This window comes from Artemia sp. Qi Xiang Cuo, chromosome 19, assembly GCF_049724085.1.
Source record: "Artemia sp. Qi Xiang Cuo chromosome 19, ASM4972408v1, whole genome shotgun sequence".
Lineage (NCBI taxonomy): Eukaryota > Metazoa > Arthropoda > Branchiopoda > Anostraca > Artemiidae > Artemia > Artemia sp. Qi Xiang Cuo.
In genome coordinates, this window is record NC_142812.1 from 30271005 (window position 1) to 30294309 (window position 23305).

Below are 23305 nucleotides of genomic sequence, written 5' to 3' on the forward strand. Positions count from 1 at the left end.
CAACTAAATTTTCACTCGTGCCACCCGGTTTCAGTGAAAAGAGGAGTTGCGATTTCATTATTAGTTGATTGGGCTTTTAGAATTTGTTCTAGGAATATCGTTGTTCAGAATTATCATAGGCAGTGCAATAGCGCTGCCTAAGTAAAGAACGATGTTGGCACAATGTATTATTTTTTTTTCCTTTAGACCAGGGCACTTCGTATCGAAGGAGTTGTCGTAGAAACTACGAAAAGGACTCATTTGATTGGAAATTGGAATGGCTAGCGTCCTTTTTACTAGCCCAAAGTGATTGAATGGCAACTAACACTCCTTCCACGCCCACCATGTCCCCAAACACATACAATAAAAATTTTGAGATAGCCATTTTGTTCAACGTAGTTGAAAGTTCTGGAAATTATGTTTTTGAGGAGGACCCTCCTCACACAGCCCTCAGAGTAAGGGTTGTAAGTTATGCGCTGGGGGCATATAAAGTTTTTATAGAATGCTTTGTAGTAGAAACTTCAAAAAGGGTTCATTCGACTGGGAATTCTAAGGGCTAGTACCCTTTTTAATAGTCAAAAGTGATTGGAGGGTAACTAACCCCCCTCTCACGCCCATTTTTCCCCAAACACATCCAATCACAACTTTGAGATAGCCATTTTGTTCACGTATTTGAAAGTTCTGGAAATTAGGTCTTTGAGGATGACAACCACCCTCCACAGCCCTTAGGGCAAGGGTTGTAAGTTACGTCCTGGGGACATATAAGGTTTTTATAGAAAGCGTTGTTGTAGAAACTACAAAAGGGTCTCATTCGATTGGAAATTGAAATGGCTAGTGCCCTTTTTAATAGTCAAAAGTGATTGGAAGGCAACTAACACCCCTTCCACGCCCACCTTTACCCAAACACATGCAATTAAAACTTTGATATAACCATTTTGTTCAACGTAGTTGAAAGTCTTGGAAATTATATCTTTGAGCCGGACAATCTCCCCACAGTCTTCAGGGCAAGGGTTATAAGTTATGTACTGGGGGTATATAAGGTTTTTATTGAAAGCTTTGTGGTAGAAACTTAAAAACGGGGCTCATTCGATTGGATATTGAAATGGCTAGTGCCCTTTTTAATAGTTGAAAATAATTGGAGGGCAACTAACCCCCTATGACGATCACCATTTCCCCAAACACATACAATCAAAATTTTGAGATAGCCATTTTTTTCAACTTAGTTGAAGTTCTGGAAATTATGTCTTTTTCAACTTAATACCCTCAGCCGTTCTTGAGATATTACATGCACGTTTACTTACAACCGGCATGAACATGGGCAAATAGTACCTTTGGTTTAGTTCAACCTCCCCTTGAACGTGCCCTGAATGTTTCAACTTAATAATATTAGCCGTTCTTGGGATACCACTGATACACTTTTTTGACAATCCCTAAGCAATCCCTGAAAGTTTCATCTTAATAGCCTAAGCCTCAGTACTAGTCGTAGTTGTTTTAGCAGTAGTAGCAGAAGTAGCAGTAGTACTAGTAGTAGTAGTATTGTGAATAATATTACATTTTGGCTAGTTTAACATCCTCGTTAATAATTCTTGAAATGCACATAGTGTCTTTGATTTAGTTTAACATCTGTCTAAATATATCTCGGAATTTTACCCTGAATATCTCTAGCCTCAGTTGCAGTAGTAGTCGAAGCAGTATTAGTAGTATGAATATTGTTAGAGTGAACATAGTGCGTTTTGACTGCTTCAATATCCACCTCGACATTACCTGAAAGTTTCAAATTAATACCCTAAGCCTTTCCCGGGATATTTCTGATATGCCCTTTTGACAGCCCACATGTACTCGACATTACGTGAAATTTTGCCTTAATGCGCTTAACTTTAGTAGCAGCAGAAGCGGTAGTAACATTTACAGTAGCAGCAGCAGCAGTAGTAGTCGTAGTAGTAGTAGTAGTAGCTGTAGTAGTAGCGGTAGCAGTAGTAGTAGTAGTAGTAGTAGTAGTAGTAGTAGTAGTAGTAGTAGTAATGGTAGTAGTAGTAGTGGTAGTAGGAGTAGTAGTAGTAGTGGTAATAGTAATAGCATTAATAGTAGTAGTAGTAGTGGTAGTAGCATTAGCAGTAGTAGCAGTAGTAGCGAAAGTAGCAGCAATAGCGTGCCCATATTGCCTTTCGGTCTGTTCAAAATTTCCCTCAACATGCACTTTACTTAACACTTTATACTGTTCCCGAGTTGTTGCTGATACATCCTTTTGACTTCGTACATGCGCATATTAGGTTTCGATTGAGTTCAACTTCCCCCTCAACATTCCCTGAAATTTTCACCTTAGACTTAGTAGGAGTAGTAGTAGTAGTAGTAGTAGTAGTAGTAGTAGTAGTAGCAGTAGTAGTAGTAGTAGTAGCAGCAGTAGTAGGGCTAGCAGTAGTTTTAGTGTGTACTTATGGTGTGTTTTAATTTAGTTTTAAATCTACATCAACGTTCATTAACAGCTTCAACCAATTACCTTTAGCTGTTCCTGAGATACCGCCGATATGTCCCTTTGACATCCTGCATGTACAGAGTGTGTTTTGGGTTAGTTCAACTACCCCATAACACTCCCTGAAATTTTTATTACCCTTAGCCTTAGTAGAAGCAGTAGCTGTAGTATTAGTAGTAGTAGTAGTAGGTAGTGCTAGTAGCAGTAGTAGTAGTAGTAGTAGTAGGAGTAGAAGCAGAAGTAATAGGAGGAGGAGGGGCAGCAGTAGTATGTAAATAGTGGGTTTCGATTAGGTCGACATTTTCCTCAAAATAACATGTCAGTTTCAACTTAGTTCTCTAAGCTGCTCCTGAGATATTGCTGATACTTCCTTTTGGCAACCTGCATGCACATAGTACAGGGGCCGTACATTAATCCCTAAAGTCTCTAATGGTCCCTAAAATTACAAGGGTTCCTAAAAAAGTTTTCAATACTCTGACAATTTTAATGCTCTAACCTGTTCCTAAGAAATTGCTTACATGCCCTTTTGACAACATGCATGCATACAGTATGTTTTGATTTAATTCTATACCCTCCTCAATATTTCCTAAAAATTATTTTTAATAACCATAGTCTTTGTAACAGTAACAGTTGCAGCAGTAGAAGTAGTAGTAATAGTATTCATGTATTTCCTTTTGCTTATTTCAACATCCACTATTACGCAATATAGCTGATACACAATTTTGAGAACCTACAAGCAGAGACTGTATTTTGATTCAGTTTTATATCCACCCAAACATTCCCTTATCGCGTCACCTTACTATCCTTACCTTCAGTAGTAGTAACAGTCGTAATAGTAGTAGTAGGATTAGTAGCAGTATGTACATAGCGCCTATTTTTCAACATCATCCCTCAACATACCCTGAAAGTTTTAATTAAATACCCTAAGCAGTTCCTGAAACATTACTGGTACATCCGTTTGAGAACCTACATGCGTATAGTTTGTTTTTGGTTTGGTTCAACAACCTCTCAACTTTCCCTTGAATCCTCACCTGACTGCCCTTAGTTTTAGTAGTAGCTATTGCAACAGTACCAAAAGTAGTAGCAGTAGTAGTAGCAAGATTGCCTTTTATTTTGGCTTTTATTGCCAATATTGTCTTTTGATTAGTTCAACATTCCTCCCAAAGTGACCTGCAGATTAAACTTAGTACTCTGATCCATTTCTAAGTATTGTTGATATACCCTTTTGACAACCTTTGTTTATATTGTACGGCCAAATTCCCACTCATTATCCCCTATAATTTTCACCTTCATTTCCCTCTGCCTTAGTATAATACTTTAAGCTGATCCTAAGATATTGCTTGTATGCCCCTTTAATCACCTTCCATGCACGTAGTGTGTCTTGATTAGTTCAACACCCCTCAGTATTCCATGAAGGTTTGTTCTTAATACCATTAGCCTCAACACTAGCAGTAATCATAAGGGCAGTAGTGGCAGCACTAGAATGCACTTAGTGCCTTTTGGTTAGTTCAACATCCTCCTCAACATACTCTGAAAGTTTCAACTTAATGCTCTAAGCCAGTGGTTCTCAAACTCTGGTACGCGTACCCCTTGGGGGTACACGAAAATTTTAATTGGGTATGCGGCCGGCAAAGAAAACTAAAAGAGCCCTTTACTGCAATATAGTTATTTAACTAAATAACAGCAGGACTGGAAATTTTATTTATATTTTAGCTATAGTTTCCTTAGTACCGGTAACTGAGAACGGGTAACTAAAGTGTTTTGTGGGTAAAAAGAGGTACAGTGTCTAAATAAGTTTGAGAATCACTGCTCTAAGCCATTGTCAAGATATTACTGCTACACCCTTTTGACAACTTATGTGCACATAGTATGTTTTGATTTAGTTCAACATCCCCTCTTCATTACCTGAAAGCTTCACCTTAATACCCTTAGCCTCAATCGTAGTAATAGTGGTGGTAGCAGTGGTAGCATTAGCACATCTAGAGCTCCCTCAGGCAATTTGCAAGCCCTTACGTACAAAAAATGCATAGTTTCACATTTGTTTTTTCACGGCTGCGCCTTTTGTTGTTGCTGTAGTTTTTTTTTACCCCTGGGTTAAAGTCCACTGTGGCCTTACCTATTAATAGATAAGCCTCTTAATTATATAAATTGGAACCTAAAAAAAAAAATAGTCTCCAAAGCAGTGCAACATTTGAGGCCCCCTTGAGAGGGGCCGAGAGGTTGTGGTCCTGTTTTTGTGGTAGTTTTTCTTTATTTTAAGATTGCCTTTGGTATTCATTTTAATTCCTGAGTGTTTTAGGTTCCATTCAGTCATCTGTGGTGGTATGTTGTATTTCTAAGTTCGGCGCAATTGTTCATTTTAATATCTGTTCATTTTTTTTTTTAGTATTCTTTCGTTACGAATCGATGTGAGCATTTACTTAAAATGAATTCTTCACGGATCCGTAAAGAAATAGTTAGTTTCAGATTTAATATTCTGAAATGAGGTCCGTGTCACCCCGGGCCTACTTATGTAATTTCTTGGCTCAGGGACTTGTGGATGCAGTTTCCAAGCGGATCGGAAGAACTAAATTAAGGGTTCTCTGTTGGAATATCACGAGTCTGCTAGTGTTTTGGTCTGAGATGATCATGAACATTTTAGTCAATAGTTTTGGTTAGGGCTGATGGAAAATATCTCGCGGCCAGGCGATAGTCCCGCCATATCTGAAAAACAATTCTGGTGAACTAATAGGCCTATTTTTTTGTTTTCTTTTCTAATGTTTTATTTTACCCAAGGATTTGCGGATGTAAATTTGAAGTCAATAAAAAAGTTTTTGGCCTCATTGTTAGGGGATCTTTTCCTCTAGCCTGATTTTTTTTTTGTGAATATTAGAGTCCCTTACCCTTTGGCCTATTTTCGCGCTCCTTAACACTCTCTCCTCTCCCAATAAAAGTTAAGGTGCCCTTGGGCCTAAAACTGACTCCTAAGAGCTCCAGGCCAAGCGAAAAACCAAGATCAGACATGCCTACTCTTTTCAGCCATAACATCTACCTGTGAGCAACGGTTAATTTGAATAATATTATATCCTTGCCCTGGAGTTGCATAGGTCATGTCATTCCTAGAGGCAAACAAATTGAACTTGTCGACTATTTTACGAAAAACTTGTCTAGAAATTGTGATCAAATTCCAAGGGGTCTCATGGGGCACCCAGGGGCGACAAGGCACGGGAGGGAGCTGAATTCCCTCCAAACACTTTCAGTTCTTAAAAAGACCACTAGAGAATTTCTCTTCAAATTAGTCCCTCCATAATTTTTTCGACCACCTCGTTCTTATGAGATAGCCAGAGGAAAAAATAATACATGGGGGAAATTTTGCTTTTTAATGAGTCTCCGCAAGCGCTTTGACTTTGGATGCAAATCCACCTTAAGTTCTAGGCTTTAGAAGCCTACAAATCGGTCTATTCGCCTGTCAAAAATCTAGTAGCTTCTTGGCTGGTAGTTCTTGTAAATTGAAACATTAGAACCAAAATGCAGTTGATGATTGTGACCTCTACGGATAATTCATGGTTATAATAATAGCAACTGAGAATACTCTTTCACGAGACTTTTTCCCATGCCATTTTTATTAAAGTTAAATACATGAATTTTAAACACTTAAAGAGCTCATCTGTAGCAATAAAATTATCAAGAGAGACCAATATACATAAAACATGAGTGATGATTATGAGGACAAATGTATCATAGGTTATTTGCATTTGTAGCTTACCTTCTTAATTATACGGCTTTCGTGACTCCATTCTTGCTTACAGCACCACTAATAGCATATAAATAGTGTTGTGGTTACAATTAAAGTAAGACAATTTTTTTCCTGTACTGTATAACAAAAGATACTTATTGCCATTTGGACCGATTTCGGGGCCATATTTTGCCTCTCAGTAATCTATTATTTTTGGAAATCTACTTGCACAAAATGGCCGAAAAACCGAACGGTGGTTACTAATCGTATAAAGTTCAACTTGTAGTTTCAATAAATTTCAAGGATATTAGCTTTTCCGGAAGTTTTTCTACTATAGTCGTCCCAGCGGTGAAGCCGGGACAACTATAGCGACTCCCAGCTAAAAAAAATGAAATTACAGCTACCTACATAAAATTGTTATTTTTCTTGCTATTTCTGGCGGGAGATGGTAAAACTAGTTAAGGGTTTTTTATAATGGTAATATCAACGGATTATTATTTTTTTCAATTCCATTTTTGAGGATTTTCAGGCTGTTCTCGTAATTAAAAGTTACCGTTCAGTTGAATCTGAACAAAATCATGGGTAGAAATGGTAGATATTTGCCACTGGGCTGTTCTTTAAAACCCTGATTACTAGGTTGCAACAGCTGGTGTAAACGTGATACTATAGATTATGTTTTCGTAAAGTATAGACTAGAAGTCTTAAAACGTCACCTTAATTAAAAACCCTAAACTAAATTACTAAAATTCCTAAAACAAAGCTTTCTTGAATTACAAATTGCAGATAATTCTGTAAATATGTCCCAAATTAAAAACTATAACTCGCATAATAATTTGCTCTTTTTGATGTTTCTACTGAAATATCGCTTTTGTATATAATTCGGACATAGAAGCAGCTTGAAATGTATGCTTAAAAAACATCGGAAAAAAACGTCAGGCTCACCCAATGCAGAAACAATGACATATGTACGTAGTTTTAGTATAAATTCATGTGAAACCTTCTTTGCTTTCTCCAGAAGATTTTAAGGTTAAAAATATAGGAAGCAATTTTAAAATTCTTGGCGTTTTGATCTTATTTTTATCAGAGGCAACGCTATAGCGTTGGCTGTAGTAAAGGTCATAAGACTTCTATATTTTATTATTTATCCATTTTTTTCCAGAGGCACTTCATGTGGAAGGATAGTCATATAAACTTCGGAGACAGTCTCTCGATTGGGAATTGAAAGATCTAGTGCCCTTTTTAAGATTCAAAAGTTATCGGAGAGCAACTACCCCCCCCCCCGCCCTTTTTTCGCCAAATGCTTCCGATAAAATTTTAAGATAGTCATTTTGTTAAAGATAATTTAAAGATCAAATAACAAAAACTCTGGGGTCGAGACAGCCTCCAGAGCCCGGGACAGGTTTTGTAAATTATGCACCGGGTGCCTATAAGGTTTTTATGGAATAATTTTAAAAATAGGTCAAAGATGAGATAAGATCAAACCCCACCCCACTAAAAAAAAATTATTAACAATATTTTATTCCAAAACTTAAGGGACTTGAACCCCGGCCCTCAATCCACCCCCCTCCCCACACAAAAACAAACTTATTAGTGATATTTTATTCCAAAACATATGGCAGATGACTTCTGGCCCTCTATAGCCAGATCCCTCCCTCCCAAAACAAAAAACTCCAAATTATTAAAGATATTTCATAACAAAATTTATGGGAGCCGACCCCTGGCTCTCTTGAGCCCGACCCCCTTTCCCCACCCAAAAAAAATTATTAGTGATATTTTATTCCAAAACCTATTGGAGCTGACTCCTGGCCCTCCAAGGCCTGACCCCCCTCTCCAAAAAAATTATTAAAGATATTTAATTCCAAAACTTATGGGAGCCGACCCCTAGCCCTCCTTGTTCCTAACTCCTTCGCCAAAAAAAAAAAAAATAGTGATATTGTGCTTCAAGACTTATGGAAGCTGACTCTGACCCTCTGTGGTCCAACCCACGACCTGAATTTGTAATTTTGGTAAAATATACCAAAATTCTCTCTTTTTTCAACATTTTTATTTGTAATGCTTTCTCTGTGGCTGCTCAGTAATACCTGTGAGGGAGGGGGATTTTTCAGAGGAATTTATCCTGGCGATTCACATGAGGAATTTTTCACGAGCTGGGGATACCCATCAAAGTCTACGAGCCTGAGAAAATTTGAAATATTTTTGAAAAAAGGGGGGAAACACCCCTTAAAAGTCAAAGAGTCTAAATGAAAATAACACCATCAGATTCAGAGTATCAGAGAACACTATTGTAGAGGTTTTAAGCTCCTACCACCAAAAATGTGAAATTTTGTGTTTTTTATGCGCGAAGAAAGATCACGGATACGTGTTTGTGTTTGTTTGTTATTCTTCCCCAGGGGTGATTGTATCGACTCAGTTATCCTAGAATATTGAGAGAGAGCTCATTCGAACGGAAATTAAAAGTTCTAGTGACCTTTTTAAGTGACTAAAGAGATTGGAGGGCAACTAGGCCCCCTCCCACGCCTCTTTTTACTTAAAATTATCCGATCAATATTTTGCGATAGCCATAAGTTCAGCATAGTTTAAATGCCGATTAACTATGCCTTTGCGGATAACATGACCCCCCACAGCCCCTGGAGAAAGTCCTGTAAGTTATAAAATTTGCCCATTATTTACGTATAGTATTTCTTATTGGGAACTATGTATTCGTTCTTACGGGTGGGGGGGGGGAGCGAACTTTCCAAGGGGAGAATTTTCCATGGGGAGGGAAGTTTCCAGGGGGTGTATTTTTCAGGGGATATTTTTTTTTACTGGGGGAGTTTGCCAGAATTCCTGTACGAAATTCTTCTTAAGTCTTGCTTTCTCTTTCCCGAATCATTTTTATGCGTGGAGATGCTAAGGGTAATTGTTTAGGGTAAATTTTCACCAAAATTGAATTGTCTAGAGGACATATTCGTGGGGAGGAGGGATTTTTCTGTGGAGGCGTGGCGAGATTTCCTGACATTATTTAAAAAAAAATGATCGGAAATTCAATGAAAAAACCAGTTTGTTCAACTGAAATTAAGGAGCAACATTAAGGCTTAAAATGAACAGAAATTTACGTATATGAGGGGGGTTGCCCTCTCTTCAGCTCCTCGCACGTTACGTTAAAGTTTAAATTGTGTCCCAATTATTTAAGAACGACTCCTGAAACACAATGTTCGCTTAATTACAACAATAAGAAGCTTTTTTTAAAACAGTGCTAAAAAACTTCTGCGTGAAGAGCGGGGTGTTTAGGAGGGGGCAACCCCCGTCATATACGTAATAATTTCTGTTATGTTTAATTTTTAATGTTGCTCCTTACTTTCAGTTGAAAAATGTTTTTATTTAATTTCTATCTGTAGGCAATGCTATGACGCTGCCTATAGTAAAGGGCCATAAGGCTCCAATAAATTATGTTTTGTTTTTACCAGAGACGCTTCATATGGAAGGGGTGGCCGTATAAACTTTTGAGGAGACTCGTTTGATCGGATATAAAAAAATTTATTTCCCTTTTTAAGAGTCAAAGTGATCAAAGGACAAATACTTGCACGAACATTATGACGTGAAATAGCGACTTTAAGTAATTTAGCTCCCCAGAGAAAATCCGTTGTTATTGTTCACTCTAATAGAAATTTTAAATCGAGTCTTCTGGTGCATTGTCATCTTGAACAACTTGAGGAGGGTGAGGTATGGTTCTGGGTGTACAAAATGCCCCCTAAGGTTAAAATGAAGTTATAAAAAAACTTGCACAAGGATTTTGATATTTCCCGAAAAGGAGTTGAAATAGGTTTTTTTTTTCATTGCATACCTTCCTCAAAATTTGTCTGCTCTTGTGCATCCACCCCCCCCCCCTCAAGAAAAAGGAAGAAATAAAAAGGCATATCACGGAAGGTAGTCACTCACATCATGGTGCTCCAAAATTGTCGGAGGGAAACTCATAAAGATATGCCAACAATGTCATTCTTAATGATCAGATGAATCAAGCTATAATTCAAAGGTTGGGCAGGCAGCATAAGACCCGGAATTCTAAAATGGGCGGAGATCTGGCTCTTCGCCTGCCATGATGGTCATCCCCAGCCACAGGCGGAAGACGATACCACGCCTGTACTCAATCAGGTTTTTATTCAAGAGAATAACTGAGGAACAGGTATATTTGCATATGGGTGTGGGCCAAGGGCTTCAACACTTGTTTTTATTTGATTTAACTAATAACTAAGCCACGAAAGAAGCTTAATTTTAAAGACCAATTTAAAACAATGAACTAATTGCTCTCTAGCAAAGAAAAGAAGTTGGACGTTGTTTAGTATGATCACTGAAATACAAGGCTGAAACCCTCTGTTCACTAATTTAGTAACTAAAAAAGGAATACGTAAAAGATATTTTCAATACTCGTTTACAACCCTATTTTACATACCAATTTGCAATCCGTTTTCATTTACATTAAAAATTTTTAAATATCTAATGTATCCATTAAAAAAAAGTGAATAATAACTATTGAAAATTGAGAAATGAAGAGTAAATACCAACTTCTATTAGTAAATACCAAATAAGTAAATACCAAATATTCTATTAGAAGAAGCTATTTTAATATTAGTATCAGGATTTGCTTTAACTTAGATTTGTACTTTTTTCACCTTCTTTAATACCTCTTTCATCTTCTTGCTTTTAAATTGTTTACCAATTCTTTTTTGTAGAATTTTTTTTCCTGTGCATTTTTTTTCACTTTCTATGGTTATAAAAACAATTCTTGGTCAGTTCTATTTTAGAACTATTCACTTCGATGGACGATGGGACTAAATATCAGACAGGTTAGTGTTACTCATACAAAGCTGCAAGCCTGAGAAAAATTGCCTGATTTTCATTTAAGGAGTAACACCCTCTAAAAGTCGAGGAATATTAATGAAAATCAAATCATCAAATTCAGCGTATCAGATAATCTTACTGTGGCAGTTTCAAGCTCCTTTATACAAAACTGTGGAATTGTAAATTTTTTTGCCATAAGAAAGATCATGGATTTGTGTTTTTTTAAGGGGTAATTGTATCAAACCAATGGCCCTCCAAGATCGGAAGAGGGTGCATACGAGCGGAAATTAAAACTTCTAGTGCCTGTAGCATTATCTGTTATATTTGCTTGTACTTGCTTATGTATTACTTGTGTATGCTTTTGCTTATATTGCCTGCTTGTGCTTATTATGTGCTTATTGTGCTTATTTATTATAGGTGCTTGGGTCTAAATTAAATTATTGAATCAAAGAATTCTACATGGTGTCAGAAGTCATGGATATTAGTCAACCATCAATCAACTGGAACACCAATGATCTCGCTTCTGAATGGATCAAGTTTGAGAGTCATGCAACACTGATGTAGAAAGGTCCTCTTGCTGAAAAGTCAGAGAAAGTGCTATGTGCCTACCTTCTCATATGGGTTGGTAATCAAGGGCGAGAGAAATTCAGAACATTTGAGCTCACAGAAGCAGATAAAGACAAATTCAAGGTGTATTTGAAAAAGTTCAGAGAGTATGCAGCCCCTAAGAAATACATAACAGAACTAAAAATTCTATTCAAACCAGCTGGATATACTAATGAAAGTGAGATGGTGAGAGACAAAATAGTAGGTGGAGTGACAAATCCTAGACTGCGTGAGAAACTCTTGGGAATAGGTGACACTCTCACACTTACCCAAGCTGTCACAATTTGTCGTGCACATGAATCGACCCAAGCGCAACTCAAAACATTTGAACAGAAAGAAATCAAGCAAGAAGTGAATGCCATTTCAAAAAGCAAATACTATCCGCCTCATAAGAAAACAGAGTGCTACTTCTGTGGTGGCACATACTCTCCCCAACACATATGCCCTGCTAAAGGAGAAACCTGCTCAAAATGCAAAAAGAGTAACCACTTCGCCAAAGTCTGCAGAAGCAAGGCAGTGAATGCTGTTGGCAATGGTGCCCCAGAGAGGCCTAGTTTCACTAGTGAATTGCAAAATCAGGAAGAAACCGAGGTATTTCTATATACAATTGGAAAAGACTCCAGCAGTGATGAAGTCTTTGCAGAAATATCTGTCAGTAGAGAGCTGAAGATCAAATTTAAGGTTGACACTGGTGCTCAGGTCAACATACTCCCATCACAATACTTAAGTAAACAGTCAGAAAAGCCAAAGCTATCCAAAGCCACTCAACGACTCACCAGCTACTGTGGATCATCCATACCCTACCTTGGGGTATGCAGCCTGTCATGAAGCTACAAAAATCGACCTATACAATCACATGTATTCTACATAGTCAAATCAAACACCACACCCATAGTTGGCCTCGAAACAAGCAAAGACCTGAACCTGATCAAACTTTTTCTGAACATTGAACAGTCCCCAGAATCTGAAAATGTTAACGTGTTTAAGGGCATAGGGAAAGTTGAAACAGAATGTGAGATACATCTAAAGGACAATGCAACCCCAACTGTACACCCAGCTAGAAAAGTACCACTAGCCATGAAAGAGAAGCTAAAAAACGAAATAGATAGGTTGGAATCCCTTGACATCATTGAAAAGGTTAGTGAACCAACAGATTGGGTAAATGCCATGGTAATGGTTGAGAAAAATGATGGAACTGTCAGATTATCTATTAACCCTGTGGACCTTAATAAGGCCATAAAATGTCCACACTACCCTATCCCAACCTTTGAGGATGCTGTTGCCAAGATAGATGAAGCAGTTATTTTCAGAAAGTTAGATGCTCGCTCAGGCTATTGGATACTACCACTCTCTACCCGATCTTCATACCTAACAACCTTCAGCACAATATTTGGACGTTACAGGTGGAAGAGATATCCTTTTAGCCTTGTGTCGGCGCAAGATGAATTCCAGAGGAAAATGGAAGAAGCATCTGAAGGTCTTAAAGGCATCAGAATACTTGTGGATGACATCTTAGTATACGGAAAATCCCGTAGAGAGCATGACGAAAGGCTTACTGCAGTTCTCAACAGAGCAAAAGAAACAGGAATTCGATTCAACAAAGACAAATGCGAATTTGCAAAAGATCAGGTCAAATACTTTGGACATATCATCAGCAAAGAAGGAATAAAGCCTGATCCTGAAATAATAAAAGCGATAAGGGATATGCCAAATCCCAAGTCAAAAGAGGAGCTTCAGACGTTACTCAGAATGTTGAATTTTCTATCGAAATACATACCTGATCCATCTTCAAAGAACAAGCCATTGAGAGACCTGACTAAAGCCACAGAATTCAAGTGGGAAGCTGTCCACAAATCATCGATGGAAGAAATAAAAAGGTACATATCAGACAGCTTATCTTTTTTTGAACATGATTGCAAAACACTGGACCTTAAGGTAGATGCATCAAAACATGGGCTGGGAGGTAACTATCCTTGAAAGGTAAAATCTTTGGTTTTGCTTCCCGGGCGCTAAGCAAGACAGAGCAGAACTATTCATAGATGGAGAAAGAGCTGTATGCCATCGTTTTTGGATGCAAACACTTCCACCACTACATCTATGGTCGCAAAGTCTTTGTCAGTTACAACTGACCATCGCCCATTAGAGACTATCCTGTCGCGCCCACTCCATGAAGCACCCGCCCGGCTTCAGCGAATGATGATACAGATTCAGCCCTACAACTTAGAAGTCCGATACAGCCCTGGAGCAGAAATACCAATACCTGATGCACTGTCACGTCTGCACTTACCTGACATGGACACTCAATTACAGAACGACATCGAAGTTTTTGTAAATACAGTGATGAAATTCTTACCAGTGAACGACTCTAAACTTGAGGAAATCCGGCACGAGACACGCCAAGATGCCCAACTAGCAACACTCACATCCCTTGTACATGATGGTTGGCCGTCAAAACGTCAGTCTTGCCCGATGGAAGTTTTGGCCTTCTGGAATATCCAGCACGAAGTGAGTGTCTACGACGATCTGCTATTGAAAGGCCAGCGGATCATCATACCTCACACGCTGAGAACTAACATTCTACACCAACTCCACCATGCTCACCTGGGAATAGACAAAACTAAAATGCGCGCAAGAATGATCGTATACTGGCCAAAGATGAATGCTGATATAGAGAGGTTTGTCCATAATTGTGAAATATGTTTGAAGTTTGCTGCCAACAACCAGAAGGAACCGCTAAGAAGCAGCCAGATACCATCAATCCCATGGCAACACCTCGGTATTGACCTATTCGAGTGGAACAGAGCATGCTACCTTATAATCAGTGATTATTATAGCAGGTTTTTTGAAGTTGAAAAATTGCCAAGCCAAACTTCGTCCACCATTATAGAATAAATGAAAACCATTTTTTCACGTTTTGGGATTCCCCAGCTCATATCCTCTGACAACGGTCCACAACTGTTCTCACAAGAATTCAAAGATTTTGCTCAGTCATGGGGAATCAGCTTGAAAACATCTAGCCCCATATACCCAAGATCCAATGGGCTTGTAGAAAAGTCGGTTCAAATCTGCAAGAAAATACTCACTAAAGCAAAAGAAGCTGGAACCGACCCTCATATTGCTCTTCTGGAATATAGGAACAGCTCAGTTAACAGTTATGCTTCTCCAGCCCAGCTTCTAATGAGTCGCCAACTCCGGTCAATCCTGCCATCAACATACCAACAGCTAAAACCCAGAATTTTTCCAACAAAAGATTTCATCCAGCACAGTTTGGTTGAACAGAATAGGCAGAAATCTTACTATGACAAATCAGCAAAGCAACTCCCAGAACTTCAGACGGGTGAAAAAGTATTTATCCAGAAAATGGCAAATAGCTATTGGACAAAATCCAAAATTATTTCTTGACATGAAAATCTTAGATCCTACGTTGTTGAAACCGCTGATGGATCTAGGCTGCGAAGAAACAGAACCCATATCTCTCGATGCCATTTTCCTACCCTCGCATCACCGGCACCCCAATAACTCGAAACAAAAACAATGACACAAGTAGAATAGGTCTTTTGAATTTGCTTACGCCCCCGTACAAACAGGTTTTTCTAGTAGTTACAGGTCAACACACTCTTTGCCAGGGGAACGACGCGGTTTCAAAGTTCAATGCCTTTTGGGTGATAAGCCCAGTTTTATACAATGCTCGCGTAAAGCATCTAGTACCCCAGCCAGTGATTGCGGTTTTTTTTTTTTATTTTAAATCTGTGGTCATTAATCTGTAAGTTGATTTGTAGGGTTTTTTTTTTTAAAACTTGGCTATTCGTTTCATGGGTTTCATTAATAGAACGAGTAATGCATTTGAAAAGGGTAATTACTTCTTTAGTTTACGAGATTTGCGAATTTTTTTGCGAAAAGATATTTGCGAAAAGATATTTGTGTAGACGCTTACAAGGGACATTGCTAGAAAGTATTCAATAGCTTAATTGAAAAGTAACGATAGAATGACATTGTGACTTGACCTAGCTTTACCTCGCCGATGTGGTCTGTATAATACGTGAGTAACGTTTTAAAAATATTGGCAATTTAAAAAGAAATGGCTGAAACGTGTTAGGCGGGGGGTGGGTTGCAGAGAGGGGTGAGGGGCACGAGGGTTCAGTTAAAGAGGATACAGTTGCACGGAGGGATTTCGGTTATACACGGGTTCAGTTACAAGGGGGGTTCAGTTGCACGGGGGGTCTCCCTTTTTTTTTTCGTAAATGGGGCTCCCTGTTTTAAAAATCCATTTTTATTCTGATGCTTGTATCATTTGTTGACTAGATATTAAACGTAATTAAATTTAGCACGGAGGTTCAGTTGTACAGGGGTTTCAGTTATACAGGGGTTCAGTTACATGGGGGTTCTTTGTGTTAAATAAGTAGTTTTTGTATCTTTTAAAAGAACTTTACGGGGATTGAGAGACTCAGTTGCCTAATTCCGTGTGATTTTTATTTACTTGATGGTCATTAAAAACGAAATTTTTGTGTTAAATAAGTTGTTTTTGTATCTTTTAAAAGATCTTTACGGGGATTGAGAGACTCAGTTGCCTAATTCCGTGTGATTTTTTTTTACTTGATGGTCATTAAAAACGATATTTTTGTGTTAAATAAGTAGTTTTTGTATCTTTTAAAAGAGCTTTACGGGGATTGAGAGACTCAGTCGCCTAATTCCGTGGGATTTTTCTTTACTTGATGGTCATTAAAAACGAAATTTTTATGTTAAATAAGTAGTTTTTGTATCTTTTAAAAGAGCTTTACGGGGATTGAGAGACTCAGTTGCCTAATTCCGTGTGATTTTTCTTTACTTGATGGTCATTAAAAACGATATTTTTTTGTTCAATAAGTAGTTTTTGTATCTTTTAAAAGAGCTTTACGGGGATGGAGAGACTCAGTTGACTAATTCCGTGTGATTTTTCTTTACTTGATGGTCATTAAAAACGAAATTTTTTTGTTAAATAAGTAGTTTTTGTATCTTTTAAATGAGCTTTACGGGGATTGAGAGACTCAGTCGCCCAATTCCGTGTGATTTTTCTTTACTTGTTGGTCATTAAAAACGAAATTATCGTGTTAAATAAGTAGTTTTTGTATCTTTTAAAATATCTTTACGGGGATTGAGAGACTCAGTTGCCTAATTCAGTGTGATTTTTCTTTACTTGGTGGTCTTTAAAAACGAAATTTTTTTGTTAAATAATTAGTTTTTGTATCTTTTAAAATAGCTTTACGGGGATTGAGAGACTCAGTTGCCTAATTCCGTGTGATTTTTCTTTACTTGATGGTCATTAAAATCGAAATATTTGTGTTAAATAAGTAGTTATTTTATCTTTTAAATGAGCTTTGCTGGGATTGAGAGACTCAGTAGCCTAATTCCGTGTGATTTTTATTTACTTGTTGGTCATTAAAAACGAAATTTTTGTTTTAAATAAGTAGTTTTGTATCTTTTAAAAGAGCTTTAAGAGGATTGAGAGACTCAGGTGCCTGATTCCGTGTGTTTTTTATTTAATTGGTTGTCATTAAAAACGAAATTTTTGTGTTAAATTATTAGTTTTTGTATCTTTTAAATGAGATTTACGGGGATTGAGAGACACAGTTGCCAAATTCCGTGTGATTTTTCTTTACTTGGTGGTCGTTAAAAACGAATTTATTGTGTTAAATAAGTAGTTTTTGCATCTTTTAAAAGAGCTTTAAGTGGTTTGAGAGACTCAGTTGCCTAATTCCGTGTGTTTTTTCATTACTTGTTAGTCATTAAAAACTTAATTTTTGTGTTAAATAAGTAGTTTTTCTTTCTTTTAATATAGCTTTAAGGGGGTTGAGAGACTCAGGTGACTTTTTAGGTGTGTTTTTTCTTTTCTTGGTGGTCGTTAAAAACGAAATTTTTGTGTTAAATAAGTAGTTTTTGCATCTTTTAAAAGAGCTTTACGGGGTTTGAGAGACTCAGTTGACTAATTCCGTGTGGTTTTTCTTTACTTGGTAGTAATTAAAAACAAAATTTTCGTGTTAAATAATTAGTTTTTGTATCTTTTAAAAGAGCTTTAAGGGGTTTGAGAGACTCAGATGACTGTTTCAGTGTGGTTTTTATTTACTTGGTGGTAATTAAAAACTAAATATTTGTGTTAAATAAGTACTTTTTGTATCTTTTAAAATAGCTTTAATGGGTTTGAGAGACTCTGTAATGCACTAGTTTTTCAGTAAAGACACTCAATATCCTAAAAGTGTTTAATTGAAACTTTTTTAAAACTTCGAAATTTCTCAACTTTATTTATTTCTTTCTTTCTGTACAGAACTCAAAATGTCAAAATATGCTTACAGTTCTAACAATTGCGCTCTATGATTGGTCAGAGACACGATGTGACTTTCCCACTGGCATTCTATGACCGGTTATTGACAGCGCTCTGTGATTGGTCAGAGACACGATGTGACTTTCCCACTGGTATTCTATTACTTTTTATTGACACAACCTAATCTATTGCATGTATTAAATCAGTATTTTTTACGCAGTGGAACGATAAACAAATAAGTAATATATTTTAAAAAAAAGTGAAGACGGAACATTTTAATAAAGTGTGTTTACATAACAAGGTTATTGTAGCATTGAATGCCGACAAAGAGAAATATTTAAACTTTGAAACAAGTACAGGTGGTAGCACTATTGGAAATGTATGCATGCATTGTCATGACAGTAAGGAATTAAATTTCTTTGGAATACCGAAAAATTCAACTCTTATGTTGGTGGTTATGCGAGATTGAGATCTCCAGAGATGATTGCACTCAAAGAGAATGCCAACATAAAAATAATCATTGATGATAGAGGACAACTCCTTGCTACTGTTGCAGGTAACACATTACCTACTGATACATCCAATCGTCACCTTTCAGGTATTAGCATTCAACGGAAGATCAATAAAAGAAAGGCCTACTCTTCTACTAATATCGTAAGCCATATATTGTCTACGTGCCGAAACTGTTACCTGTGTAAAAATAATGTGATAATAGACAGTGAAATTGCCAGAAAAATAAAAAGGGCATTGTCAGAAAATATCAAGATGGAATATAAAGATGAATCGATGAAAAACAAAACACCAGCAAACGTTACTATCATTGGTCAAACAGTCATTGAACCAAATAATACCAAAGACGAAAAGCATATTGAGCCTTTTGATGAGACACCAGTAAAAATTGTGTATGACTCAAAATGGAATAATGATTATTCTACTGATTACGAACTAAGAGAAGACAATAGAGCCTATCTGAACCATTTCCACACAGCAAATTCGGCCATTGATTCTTATCCAACAGAAGAAACCCACGAAATTGATCAGGATTCATACACAGAAAAGGCGCCACTGTCACGAAACTCATCAGCAAACATCAGACCTGCCTCCCCGTGCCATATGGAAGTTACACCACTCCCTTCTGTATCAGTGAACTTGCCCCGGACCCGCAGTGGCAGAGTGATTAGGCCAATAACACGGCTTGAAATGTAGATCTTGTTAAATGCGAAGAAGGGAGATGTAGCATTATCTATTATATTTGCTTGTACTTGCTTATGTATTACTTGTGTATGCTTTTGCTTATATTGCCTGCTTGTGCTTATTATGTGCTTATTGTGCTTATTTGTTATAGGTGCTTGGGTATAAATTAAATTATTGAATCAAAGAATTCTACAGTGCCCTTTTTAAGTGACCAAAAAGATTAGAGGGCAACTAGCCCCCCTCCAACGCCTCATATTTCCCCAAAGACGTCCGATATTTAAGATTACCATTTTCTTCAGCATAGTTGAAAGATTCAATAAATTATGCCTTCAGGGGTAACATGACCCCCCACAGCCCGTGGGTAAATTTTATGGAAGGGGTGTATTTCACGCCAGAGGAACTTTCCAGGGAGGATTTTCCCGTGAGGGGCGAAAATTTTTCATGGTGAGCGAGCCAGATTGACCGGCATTATTTGAAAAACGATCAGAGATTAAAAATAAACTTTTCCAACTGAAAGTAAGGAGCAACAACACAACTCAAAACGAGCAGAAATTATTCCGCATTTAAAGGGGTTGCCCCCTCCTCACTAACTTGCTCTTAGCACTAAAGTTTTAATATTTATCCCCATTTTTTAAGAACGACTCGTGAAACACAAGGGCCGTTTAATTAGAATAGGAAGCTTCTCTAAATGTACTAGAAACTACAGCGTGAAGAGGAAGGTATAGAAAAGGGGGCAATCCCTTCATATAAGGTATAATTTCTTTTCGTTTTGAGTTTTAATATTATTCCTTAATTTCAGTTGAAAAGACTTGTTTTTTTTTATTTAATTGTAACTTGAACCGAAAAGGTGTGAAACCGGGCCAGGTTTATGTTTGCATGCATGAATACATAAATAACATATATTCTTGGACAAGTGTTTATCTTTCCCTAATGCTACACCGTCATCAGGCAGAAACAGGGAAGAGGCTATTGTGCTTGGCTCCCTCCTACCACTGAAATCTCGAGAGTCTTGGAACTGTATCTCGGAATTACTTCCAAAATCGTATGTTCCCTCAAAAATAAGTTCTTGCGCAAATGACTGACGAACCAAAAGCATAAATCGGTTGAATTATAATAAAATTTTCGAGAATCATTAAATATTGTCAGTTATATATACTGACATATATATATATATATATATATATATATATATATATATATATATATATATATATATATATATATATATATATAATCAACGTTATGATGGTTGATATAACCATCAACGTTTTGATGGTTGGCCGTCAAAACGTCAGTCTTGCCCGATGGAAGTTTTGGCCTTCTGGAATATCCAGCACGAAGTGAGTGTCTACGACGATCTGCTATTGAAAGGCCAGCGGATCATCATACCTCACACGCTGAGAACTAACATTCTACACCAACTCCACCATGCTCACCTGGGAATAGACAAAACTAAAATGCGCGCAAGAATGATCGTATACTGGCCAAAGATGAATGCTGATATAGAGAGGTTTGTCCAGAATTGTGAAATATGTTTGAAGTTTGCTGCCAACAACCAGAAGGAACCGCTAAGAAGCAGCCAGATACCATCAATCCCATGGCAACACCTCGGTATTGACCTATTCGAGTGGAACAGAGCATGCTACCTCATAATCAGTGATTATTATAGCAGGTTTTTTGAAGTTGAAAAATTGCCAAGCCAAACTTCGTCCACCATTATAGAAAAAATGAAAACCATTTTTTCACGTTTTGGGATTCCCCAGCTCATATCCTCTGACAACGGTCCACAACTGTTCTCCCAGGAATTCAAAGATTTTGCTCAGTCCTGGGGAATCAGCTTGAAAACATCTAGCCCATATACCCAAGATCCAATGGGCTGTAGAAAAGTCGGTTCAAATCTGCAAGAAAATACTCACTAAAGCAAAAGAAGCTGGAACCGACCCTCATATTGCTCTTTCGGAATATAGGAACAGCCCAGTTGACAGTTATGCTTCTCCAGCCCAGGTTCTAATGAGTCGCCAGCTCCGGTCAATCCTGCCATCAACATACCAACAGCTAAAACCCAGAATTGTTCCAACAAAAGATTTCATGCAGCACAGGTTGGTTGAACAGAATAGGCAGAAATCTTATTATGGCAAATCAGCAAAGCAACTCCCAGAACTTCAGACGGGTGAAAAAGTATTTATCCAGAAAATGGCAAATAGCTCTTGGACAAAAGCCAAAATCATTTCGCGATATGAAAATCCTAGATCCTACGTCGTTGAAACCGCTGATGAATCTAGGCTGGGAAGAAACAAAACCCAGCTCTCTCGAGTCAATGTTCCTACCCTCACCTCACTAGGCACCCAAATACCTGAAAACAAAAACATTGACACAGCCTATCTGAACAATTTCCACACAGCACCATCTGACCGTGATTCTTATCCAACAGAAGAAGCCCACGAAATTGATCAGGATTCACGCAACGAAAAGGCGCCACTGCCACGCAACTCATCAGCACCCCTCAGACCGACCTCCCTGTACAAGATGGAAGTTACACCACTCCCTTCTGTATCAGTTATCGTGCCCCAGACCTGCAGTGGCACAGTGATTAGGCAAATAACACGGCTTGAAATATAGATTTTATTAAATGCGAAGAAGTGCGTTGTAGCAGTATATATTATATTTGCTTGTGCTTGCTTATGTATTACTTGTTTATACTTCTGCTTATATTGCCTACGTGTGATTATTATGTGCTTGATGTGCTTATTTGTTATATGTGCTTGGGTCGAAATTAAATTATTGAATCAAAGAATTCTACAGTGCCCTTTTTAAGTGACCAAAAAGATTAGAGGGCAACTAGCCCCCCTCCAACGCCTCATATTTCCCCAAAGACGTCCGATATTTAAGATTACCATTTTCTTCAGCATAGTTGAAAGATTCAATAAATTATGCCTTCAGGGGTAACATGACCCCCCACAGCCCGTGGGTAAATTTTATGGAAGGGGTGTATTTCACGCCAGAGGAACTTTCCAGGGAGGATTTTCCCGTGAGGGGCGAAAATTTTTCATGGTGAGCGAGCCAGATTGACCGGCATTATTTGAAAAACGATCAGAGATTAAAAATAAACTTTTCCAACTGAAAGTAAGGAGCAACAACACAACTCAAAACGAGCAGAAATTATTCCGCATTTAAAGGGGTTGCCCCCTCCTCACTAACTTGCTCTTAGCACTAAAGTTTTACTATTTATCCCCATTTTTTAAGAACGACTCGTGAAACACAAGGGCCGTTTAATTAGAATAGGAAGCTTCTCTAAATGTACTAGAAACTACAGCGTGAAGAGGAAGGTATAGAAAAGGGGGCAATCCCTTCATATAAGGTATAATTTCTTTTCGTTTTGAGTTTTAATATTATTCCTTAATTTCAGTTGAAAAGACTTGTTTTTTTTTTATTTAATTGTAACTTGAACCGAAAAGGTGTGAAACCGGGCCAGGTTTATGTTTGCATGCATGAATACATAAATAACATATATTCTTGGACAAGTGTTTATCTTTCCCTAATGCTACACCGTCATCAGGCAGAAACAGGGAAGAGGCTATTGTGCTTGGCTCCCTCCTACCACTGAAATCTCGAGATTCTTGGAACTGTATCTCGGAATTACTTCCAAAATCGTATGTTCCCTCAAAAATAAGTTCTTGCGCAAATGACTGACGAACCAAAAGCATAAATCGGTTGAATTATAATAAAATTTTCGAGAATCATTAAATATTGTCAGTTATATATACTGACATATATATATATATATATATATATATATATATATATATATATATATATATATATATATATATATATATATATATATATATATATATATATATATATATATATATATATATATATATATATTTTATATTTATATATTTATATATATATATATATATATATATATATATATATATATATATATATATATATATATATATATATATATATATATATATATATATATATATATATATATATATATATATATATATATATATATATATATATATATATATATATATATATATATATATATATATATATATATATATATATATATATATATATATATATATATATATATATATGTGTGTGTGTGTGTGTGTGTATATATATAATGTTGACAAAACTGCCGGGAAATCAGGATACATATTAATGGAATTTTATTAATTTTTACTGGCTGGCTGAAGATATGGATGGA

At 37.1% G+C, this 23305-nt stretch overlaps 1 protein-coding gene across 1 annotated transcript in view; it reads left to right on the forward strand.

Annotated features, from left to right (window-relative positions):
- Positions 1 to 13565, forward strand: part of LOC148940715 (uncharacterized) — a 40382-nt gene extending 26817 nt beyond the window's left edge. The window contains exons 2-3 of the mRNA XM_089105047.1: positions 11617 to 12398; positions 12543 to 13565. Of these exons, the coding sequence (XP_088961173.1) occupies positions 11617 to 12398; positions 12543 to 13565 (1805 nt within the window). The remainder of the gene's footprint in view (positions 1 to 11616; positions 12399 to 12542) is intronic.
- The last annotated feature ends 9740 nt before the right edge of the window (positions 13566 to 23305 follow it).